The 10297-nt window shown below is 42.7% G+C and overlaps 1 protein-coding gene across 2 annotated transcripts; it reads right to left on the bottom strand.

Annotated features, from left to right (window-relative positions):
- Nucleotides 1–2052: 2052 nt before the first annotated feature.
- LOC120029558 (ADP-ribosylation factor 1-like) lies at nucleotides 2053–8445 on the bottom strand. 2 transcript variants are annotated; one of them, XM_038974826.1, is made up of 5 exons: nucleotides 8351–8445; nucleotides 4505–4657; nucleotides 4273–4383; nucleotides 4015–4139; nucleotides 2053–3780 (listed from the first exon to the last, which is right to left on the bottom strand). In XM_038974826.1, the coding sequence occupies exons 2-5, from the start codon at nucleotides 4650–4652 to the stop codon at nucleotides 3619–3621; spliced, it is 546 nt and encodes a 181-aa protein (XP_038830754.1). In that variant the 5' UTR covers nucleotides 4653–4657; nucleotides 8351–8445; the 3' UTR covers nucleotides 2053–3618. The 2 variants fall into 2 exon arrangements, with proteins under 2 accessions (XP_038830754.1, XP_038830755.1); XM_038974827.1 differs by lacking the exon at nucleotides 8351–8445 and adding an exon at nucleotides 8115–8138.
- Between the last annotated feature and the right edge of the window lie 1852 nt (nucleotides 8446–10297).

Here is a 10297-nt window from a genome sequence, read left to right as displayed (position 1 = left end):
CTCATGATGCCATCTATTTTGTGAAGTGCATCTGTCCCTCCTGCAGCAAAGCACCCCCACAACATGATGCTGCCACCCCCGTGCTTCACGATTGGGATGGTGTTCTTCAGCTTGCAAGCCTCCCCCTTTTCCTCCAAACATAACGATGGTCATTATGGCCAAACAGTTCTATTTATATTTCATCCGACGAGAGGACATTTCTCCAAAAAGTACGAACTTTGTCCCCATGTGCAGTTGCAAACGGTAGTCTGGCTTTTGGAGCAGTGGCTTCTTCCTTGCTGAGCGGCCTTTCAGGTTATGTCGATATAGGACTCGTTTTACTGTTGATATAGATACTTTTGTACCTGTTTCCTCCAGCATCTTCACAAGGTCCTTTGCTGTTGTTCTGGGATTGATTTGCACTTTTCGCACCAAAGTACGTTCATCTCTAGGAGACTGAACGTGTCTCCTTCCTGAGCGGTATGACAGCTGCGTGGTCTCATGGTGTTTATACTTGCGTACTATTGTTTGTACAGATGAACATGGTACCTTCAGGTGTTTGGAAATTTATGGAGGTCTTGGCTGATTTCTTTAGATTTTCCCATGATGTCAAGCAAAGAGGCACTGAGTTTGAAGGTAGGCCTTGAAATACATCCATAGGCACACCTCCAATTGACTCAAATGATGTCAATTAGCCTATCAGAAGCTTCTAAAGCCATGACAATTTTCTGGAATTTTCCAAGCTGTTTAAAGGCACAGTTAATTTAGTGTATGTAAACTTCTGACCCACTGGAATTGTGATACAGTGTATTATAAGTGAAATAATCTGTCTGTAAACAATTGTTGGAAAAATTACTTGTCATGCACAAAGTAGATGTCCTAACCGACTTGACAAAACTATAGTTTGTTAACAAGAAATTTGTGGAGTGGTTGAAAAACGAGTTTTAATGACTCCAACCTAAGTGTATGTAAACTTTCGATTTCAACTGTATTATTGGTCCCATCTGTGACATGCACTTATGTCAAAAGCTTTAAAACGGGCAGCGAAGATGGTCAAAGTATTCCAACTTACAGAATAAAACAACACTTCACTTCAACTACAGTAACAATCTCAGTAACGATTAAGATATTTTTCTTCTTGCTATGACTGTGATATGGGGTTGTTTATCCATCTTATTTGGATGCACTGACTAAGTCGCTCTAGATAAGAGCATTTGCTGAGTGACCAACATGTAAATGAAAAAATAAACACTTGAGCTCCGCCCCTAAACACGTACAAATTTGGTCCAATTTGTAAGTCGCTCTGGATAAGAGCGTCTGCTAAATGACTTAAATGTAAATGTAATGTAAATGTCGGTACGGATCAGATCCAAATGTGAACTAATCATAGACGTCTAGGCTGTTTCACTAGTTGAACATCACATTATAAACTGGGTGGTTCGAGGCCTGAATGCTGATTGGTATGACAAAACATGTATTTTTTTACTGCTTAAATTACATTGGTAACCAGTTTATAATAGCAATAAGGCACCTCTGGGGTTTGTGATATATGGCCAATATACCACAGCTAAGGGCTGTGTCCAGGCACTCCGCGTTGTGTCGTGCTTAAGAACAGCCCTTAGCCGTGGTATATTGGCCATATACCACTCTGCCTCGGGCCTTATTGTTTATTATAGTGTGGCAGTTTAGTACAGTAGAACACAGTACAGTAGAGCTTTATTCAGGAAAGTACAGTAGTTTAAGTCAGTAAAGTAGGGTACAATAGTTTCATTGTACTTTACTGTACTCTACTGTATTGTACTATACTCTCTATACTGTAATGTACTGTCCAAACTTGTGAAACATAGATGTCTATGATTGGTTCAGATTTGGTCCGGTCCAGACCAAATTATAGACGTCTATGTATGAGCCAAAAATGTCTGTGGATGTTGAAATCAAGGCCGGTCCGGACTGCACCAACAAAGATACGTTGCAGTTGGTAAATGCGTTGTGGGATCTATCCATTTTTTCTTTAAAAGCTAAATTCTACTCTTCCCAGAGTCACACAAATCATCTCATTGTCAACACAAGATGTTCGGATCAAATCATATCATTTAATGTGTTCAGGAAAACCCCACAGAAACAGTTGCAGGGAAAAACTTACAGATTTACAATCATTCTTAACAGAAGTGCCAGCATAACCTCCAGTCACACAATTTAAGAGGGCGGTTATCCCCCCGGCCCATGCCCTCTGTAGTCCTTCTTACAGCTCTTGGAATGGAGGTACTGGTACCAATACCTGTTGGTCTTAGTAACTCAAGTATGAAGCACAAAGTTGCTAAATGTAGCCAATGCTAGCACTCAGACCCTTGAGCTAGGCTTATTTTCTTCATTAGCCTAGCCCTAGTATATTTGGTGCTTTTCCTTCATCACAGCCACAAAATTAGCAAGAAGCTGGGTACAGCCAACCTCTGAGACAAGAATAATTCTCTTGAACATTTCCAGGTAGAACACAAAATGTAGAGCGTTTACACCCTTGAGGGTACACTACGTTTAATATACAAGATTTGCCATACTGTTCAATTGCATTTGGTTCAGCAGTTGAACAAACAGAAATGCTGGAACTAGAGACAACAGACATGGAACATTTCATGGAATAAAGTTTGAAGCTTCTGAATGTCAACAGTCGACCAGCCCAATGCAGCGTATGAATACAACCATGTATTGAAATGCTCCGTTGAATAAATAGGTGACAAATTGAAAATGCAGGAACTACTTTGCTTGAAATTCAGTCAATACATTGTGTCAAAATGTGTCAAGTTTTCACAATTCAAAAATGACCAAAAGGAAGTCATGTAACATTTACCGTTTTTAAATTCAAAGCGAATTTTAACCTTGGAGGGAGAATATTTCCCGAAGGTTGTTGGTTTGTGCTTCATGGTCTCTCCCTCTCTTGCAGGGGAAAAAGGTAGTGTTCGCTAGAGAACCATTGCTAAGAGATGTTGGTAATATAATAATAAAAAAAGAAAAGCATGGTTTTCAAATGACGCAAAGAACGACCAAGAGTGGAAGAAGATCGTTTTGATTAGTTTCAACCTGATACAGGTCACAATGTGGTTTTATCACAGGTGGGGCTAGGTAAGGTTTCAAAACAAACACGTTAACATGGCCTATTATTCAGTCTTAACACTGGCGGGACAAATAAAGTTAAATATCTACCAAGGAGAGAGAGGAGAACCGTTTGCACTCTTGCTCTTTCTTTGCCTTGTAAAAACCATGCTTGGCATGGGGAAGAGGGGAGAGGGGATCGTGCAAGACAGAGTTGGCCTGGGTGGGATGTGGTGGGGTGGCGCTTGAGGAGCCAGACCACCATTTCCACCGGAGGTGTGTTAAAGGCACGCCAGGGTTACTCCCAATCCCAGCTAACAGACACAGAGACGCCTTCACACCCTCGACTGCAAACACACAGTACACACACACACACACACACAAGCAGCACAGGCTAGAGCCCCAGGAGTAAGGGTTGATACAGAAAAAGAGATGGAGGATGAGGTTTTTGGAGAAAGACTGTGGAGAGAGGAGTTCCGAGGGGCCAGGGGCTTGGAACCGGTGCTGCCATCTTGTCAGACAGAAAGAAGGGGGGAAAAATGGTGGAATGGATCATTTCTGGTTCTTGAGCTGGTTGGAGAGCCAGTCGAGGCCCTCGTAGAGGCCGTCCCCACTAGTAGCACAGGTGGCTTGGATGTACCAGCTGCGTTGGCGGAGAGCGTGGAGCCCCAGCTTGTCTGTGATCTCCGCAGCATTCATTGCATTGGGAAGGTCCTGAGAAAGGGGGTTCAAATGATTTATCCTCTTCCACACTGTGCAATTATAATATCTTACTCAAGCTCAGTGATAGCGCAAGGGGTTGGCAATGCAAATAATGTTACGTGTGCATGATCAATGAGTACGGTCCACTCACATAATGTTTAGCAGGAGCAAAGAGCACTACAAGGAGGTAAGGCAGTCAGAATTCAGATATGAACACCCTCCTTTGCACAAAGTAAACAAGCTCACCTGTTTGTTTGCAAAAACGAGCAGCACGGCATCTCTCAGCTCGTCCTCTGCAAGCATTCTCTGCAACTCCTCCCTCGCCTCGTTCACTCGCTCCCTGTCGTTGCTGTCCACCACAAAGATAAGCCCTGCAAAGAGGTACACAGTTAGATATTGAGAATGTGACACTGCTTCTCCGACTAGCAAGCCTTGCTCTCGTAATGATGGAGCTATCTATGGACCACCGTTGCCAGCGCTCTTCAAAGCGCCATTGGATCTTACCTTGAGTGTTCTGGAAGTAGTGGCGCCATAACGGCCTGATTTTGTCTTGACCGCCAACGTCCCACACTGTGAAGCTGATGTTCTTGTATTCTACCGTTTCAACATTAAAACCTGGACAAAGGACACAATGTTATAGAGGCATTAGTGAGGCACATATTCCATACGCAGCCTAATCTGGCAGTGAAATTCCTTTTGGTGATAGGCAAATGCGTTCAAGGAAAATTGTCCTTACCAATTGTAGGAATGGTGGTGACAATCTCTCCTAGTTTGAGTTTGTACAGGATGGTTGTTTTTCCGGCAGCATCGAGTCCAACCATGAGAATCCTCATCTCCTTCTTGCCAAATAGGCCCTTGAACAGGCTTCCAAACATATTCCCCATGGTAACTTATGTGAGGAGAAAGAGGAATGCAAGGTGAGAGGAGGTCATCAGTAATGGTACATGTTTACGTTTCTAACGGAATGGTATGAGCTATGTAAATTCAAGGGGGCAGATAAGTCTGCAGAAATGAACTCCCAACCACCAACGTATTCCCCAAACCCAACAGCCTATGTTATGTAGCCTACAGGTTTAGTTAGCTGTATGACTACGCATGCATTCAGTTCATTTAGCACGTCAGAGCTAATGCTGCGTTCACTGACTAGTCGGAACTAGGAGACGTAGACATTTCCGACTTGGAAACTCATTGCCGAAAGATGAGTTTCCCCACCAGAATCAACCAATAGGAAGCTCAACGTAAATAAGGTTCAGAGCACTCGGCGGTCCCGTTCTGTGAGCTTGTGTGGCCTACCACTTCGCGGCTGAGCAGTTGTTGCTCCTAGAGGTTTCCACTTCACAACAACAGCACTTACAGTTGACCGTGGCAGCTCTATAAGGGCAGACATTTGACAAACTGACTTGTTGGAAAGGTGGTATCCTATGATGGTGCCACGTTGAAAGTCACTGAGCTCTTCAGTAAGGTCATTCTACTGCCAATGTTTGTCTATGGAGATTGCATTGCGGTGTGCTCGATTTTATACATCCGTCAGCCACAGGTGTGGCTGAAATAGCCAAAGCCATTAATTTTAAGGGGTGTCCACATACAGTACCAGTCAAAAGTTTGGACACACCTACTCATTAAAAGGGTTTCCCTTTATTTTACTATTTTCTACATTGTAGAATAAGAGTGAAGACATACAATAAAATATAACACATATGGAATCATGTAGTAACCAAAACAGTGTTAAACAAATCAAAATATATTATATATTTGAGATTCTTCAAAGTAGCCACCCTTTGCCTTGGTGACAGCTTTGCACACTCTTGGCATTCTCTTAACCAGCTTCATGAGGAAATGCTTTTCCAACAGTCTTGAAGGAGTTCCCACATATCCTGAGGACTTGTTGGCTGCGTTTCCTTCACTTTGCGGTCCGACTCATTCCAAACCATCTCAATTGGGTTGAGGTCGGGTGATTGTGGAGGCCAGGTCATCTGATGCAGCACGCCATCGCTCTCCTTCTTGTTCAAATAGCCCTTACACAGCCTGGAGGTGTGTTTTGGGTCATTGTCCTGTTGAAAAACAAATGATAGTCCCACTGAGTGCAAACCAGATGGGATGGCGTATCGCTGCAGAATGCTGTGGTAGCCATGCTGGTTAAGTGTGGCTTGAATTCTAAATAAATCACTGACAGTGTCACCAGCAAAGCACCCCCACACCTCTTCCTCCATGCTTCACGGTGGGAACCACACATGCGGAGATCATCCGTTTACCTACTCACAAAGACATGGCGGTTGGAACCAAAAATCTCACATTTGGACAGATTTCCACCGGTCTAATGTCCATTGCTCGCATTTCTTGGCCCAAGTAAGTCTCTTCTTCTTATTGGTGTCATTTAGTAGTGGTTTCTTTGCAGCAATTCGACCATGAAGGCCTGATTCGCCTCTGAACAGTTCATGTTACTTGAAGTCTGTGAAGAATTTATTTGGGCTGCAATTTCTGAGGTGCAGTTAACTCTAATGAACTTATCATCTCCAGCAGAGGTAACTCTGGGTCTTCCTTTCCTGTGGCGGTCCTCATTAGAGCCAGTTTCATCATAGTGCTTGATGGTTTTTGCGACTGCACTTGAATAAACTTTCAAAGTTCTAGAAATGTTCCAGATTGACTGACCTTCATGTCTTAAAGTAATGATGGACTGTCGTTTCTCTTTGCTTATTTGAGATGCTCTTGCCATAATATAGACTTGGTCTTTTACCAAATAGGGCTATCTTCTGTATGCCACCCCTACCTTGTCACAACACAACTGATTGGCTGAAATACATTAAGGAAAGAAATTCCACAAATTAACTTTTAACAAGGCACACCTTTTAATTGAAATGTATTCCAGGTGACTACCTCAATTTATTATTTTTATTTAACTAGGCAAGTCAGTTAAGAACAAATTCTTAAGCCTACCCTGGCCAAACCCGGACGACGCTGGTACAATTGTGCACCGCCCTATGGGACTCCCAATCACGGCTGGATGTGACACAGCCTGGATTCGAACCAGGGACTGTAGTGAAACAGTGCCTTAGACTGCTGCACCACTCGGGAGCCCAATGAAGCTGGTTGAGAGAATGCCAAGAGTGTGCAAAGCTGTCATCAAGGCAAAGGGTGGCTACTTTGAAGAATATAAAATATGTTTTGATTTGTTTAACACTTTGTTGGTTACTACATGATTCCACGTGTTTTATTTTAGGCTGGGTTTCTGTGCAGCACTTTGTGATATCAGCCGATGTAAGATGGGCTTTATAAAATACATTTTTGATTGATTTCATTGTTTTGATGTCTTCACTATTATTCTACAATGTAGAAAATAGTACAAATAAAGAAAAACCCTGGAATGACTACGTGTCCAAACTTTTGACTGGTATTGTACTTTTATGTATATATTTCAACAACAAAAAATTGGGGTTCGGGGGTAAAAAAAAAACTCCAGGCCACTCCTGAACTTCTAAAACTAGACGAATTATGTAGAAATTATAATGAACCTATACATTTTCAAATAACTGCACTTTATCAGCCCCGCAAATTGCTTTTGACTAACAAATCAGTCCAGAATTTAAAAATAATAATAATAATTTTTAAAAACCAAATGTGGCCCACAAAATTATTGCACACACACGTTAAGTGCACATGGCATAAACTACTGCCTCGTTTAACACAATTCGGAACCTACGAGTTAATTTGCGTACGCTTTTTTTCGTGGAGCTTCCTATTGGTTGATTCTGATACTTTCCAAATGGAAAACTCGGACCTCTGTCTACAACGACTTTCCAAGTCGAAAATGTCCCGAGTTTCCTTCATCGCTGCATACAACCTGCAGTACAATTGATGTCACCTGACACGCCACTGCAAGCTGCTTTGAGCCTATCAGGGGTATGAGCTCAATAGCTGGAGTTCTGGGACAATAATCATCACCATAATGTAGTCATTATTTTGCCAAGTTTGTGATTGCTCCTCCGTCCTAGCTTCAATACTCTATGCAATTATGAATGCACCTACGTTAGCCATGTTATCCAAACAGAGCACGATTAGTACTGGCCGAGGAAGGCCTCCCGCTTAGCTAAGCCTGAATGCTTCCCATCAGATCTTGAAAGCAACATACAATTGTGATTAAAATATAAACATTTACTTCGCAACAGTCATACCCGGTAGACAGTGAACTGTACGGCTGACAATATTATTATTCTAGCTAGCTAAAGCTAAACGAAGAAGCTTAGCTAGTTAACTAGCATCCGCCCATGCTGGCTAACAGACAACCATAACACAACAAACTGAGGATCTCAGGTATTTCATACGTTTACCGAACGTGTCGTTTTACACACATTTGGTACTAATCGTATGCCAAAACTATGGTCAGCAAATGGCCTGAAGAACGAGGCAATGTTAGTTAACTTAGCAATAGCATATGTAGCTAGCTAATGACGCGTCAGAAATGATGACGTCATTTGAGCAAGCGGAAACGGGACATTTTTGTCCGATTTTAGTTCACTCGAACATATGCATTATTGTATGTTAACATAACGTCATGTACGCTGTTATGTAGGTATGATATATTCACCTTAGAACACGGCTTCTCGATCTTTCGTCTCTTTCAGTCACTCCAAAATGGCGTTTTGCGCAACTCATGAGACACCGGTGTGTGGGCAATTCCTACTATTAATCTTATCCAATCATATCACCCATTGTATTTAAAGACCCTCCTGTATATCATGTTATCCAATCACGGGGCCGAAAGGATTTGTAGACAAGGAAGTGAAACTAGCTACACATTTTAGCCAACTACTTTTGATTCTCATTGTCAATGCAAGGTGTGCAGTGGCAGATAATAGATTCGGATCAATGCAGTAAGTAGTAGAATCTTCTGTCATTCAACTCATTGTCCACTGACTCTCCAGTGAGGTGATATATCAGGGTGTCTTCTTTCCCAAATCCACAGAGCTTGTTATAAACACAAACTTTTCTGAAGTATTCCAACTCAAAATAGCAGATGTTAGTGGACTCGTGATGAATTATTCTCAACATGATGGATTGTCTTCAAAACATGAATGGTATGCACCATGCCTACATCACACAGGTAAAAGGCAGAATTGTTGAGGGACACAGACCATCTATTGTTATGAGTAGCTATAGACTTATTATAGGCAAAACATTGTCAGAGAAAAAAAGTCTATGATCTGTAACCAATGTGATCTTACTTCATTGCACTTTCGCATTGAGATTTTAAAGAAAGGAGGTAGATATGTGTAACGGATGTGAAATGGCTAGCTAGTTAGCGGGTACGCGCTAGTAGCGTTTCAATCAGTTACGTCACTTGCTCTGAAACCTAGAAGTAGTGTTGCCCCTTGCTCTGCAAGGGCCGCGGCCTTTGTGGAGCGATGGGTAACGATGCTTCGTGGGCGACCGTTGTTGATGTGTGCATAGGGTCCCTGGTTCGCGCCCGGGGCGAGGGGACGCCATAAAGTTATACTGTTACATTGGTGCCGTGACCCGGATCACTGGTTGCTGCGGAAAAGGAGGAGGTTGAAAGGGGGGTGAGTGTAACGGATGTGAAATGGCTAGCTAGTTAGCGGGTACGCGCTAGTAGCGTTTCAATCAGTTACGTCACTTGCTCTGAAACCTAGAAGTAGTGTTGCCCCTTGCTCTGCAAGGGCCGCGGCTTTTGTGGAGCGATGGGTAACGACGCTTCGTGGGTGTCAGTTGTTGATGTGTGCAGAGGGTCCCTGGTTCGCGCCCGAGGTCGGGGCGAGGGGACGTACTAAAGTTATACTGTTACATATGTATAGGGATAAGGTGACTAGGCATCAGTATATGACAAACAGTAGTAGCAGCGTATATGATGATTGTATGTGTGTGTGTGTGTGTGTAGAGTCAATATAAATGTATGTGCATATTATGTGTGTGTGAGCAAATTATGGAGTGAGTGTTTGTATGTGTGTTGGAGTGTCAGTGTATGTCAGTGTGTAAGGTCCTGTGAGTGTGCATCGAGACAGTGCAAAAGTGTAGTTCGCTATTTAGCAGTCTTATGGCATGGGGATAGAAGCTGTTCAGGAGCCTGTTGGTGTCAGACTTGATGGAGCGGTACCGCTTGCCATGCGGAAGCAGAGAGAACAGTCTATGGCTTTGGTGGTTGGACTCTTTAATGATTTTCCGGGCCTTCATTTCCCACCGTCTTATATAGAGGTCCTGGATAGCAGGAAGCTCGGTCCCAGTGATGTACAGTCGTGGCCAAAAGTTTTGAGAATGACACAAATATTAATTTCCACAAAGTCTGCTGCTTCAGTGTCTTTAGATATTTTTGTCAGAAGTTACTATGGAATTCTGAAGTATAATTACAAGCATTTCATAAGTGTCAAAGGCTTTTATTGACAATTACATGAAGTTGATGCAAAGAGTCAATATTTGCAGTGTTGACCCTTCTTTTTCAAGACCTCTGCAATCCGCCCTGGCATGCTGTCAATTAACTTCTGGGCCACATCCTGACTGATGGCAGCCCATTCTTGCATAA

The sequence above is a fragment of the Salvelinus namaycush genome, chromosome 35 (genome assembly GCF_016432855.1).
Source record: "Salvelinus namaycush isolate Seneca chromosome 35, SaNama_1.0, whole genome shotgun sequence".
Classification (NCBI taxonomy): domain Eukaryota; kingdom Metazoa; phylum Chordata; class Actinopteri; order Salmoniformes; family Salmonidae; genus Salvelinus; species Salvelinus namaycush.
Note: the sequence above shows the minus strand (reverse complement) of the source record. Positions and strands in the feature narration are given on the sequence as shown.

Excerpts from the sequence above, each read along its gene's own strand:
- LOC120029558 (XM_038974826.1), bottom strand. The coding sequence starts at position 4,652 with ATGGGGAATATGTTTGGAAGCCTGTTCAAGGGCCTATTTGGCAAGAAG. Across the intron at positions 4,384-4,504 it reads CACCACCATTCCTACAATTG|GTTTTAATGTTGAAACGGTA; the intron begins GTAAGGACAATT and ends TCCTTTGTCCAG. Across the intron at positions 3,781-4,014 it reads TCGTTTTTGCAAACAAACAG|GACCTTCCCAATGCAATGAA; the intron begins GTGAGCTTGTTT and ends CCCCTTTCTCAG.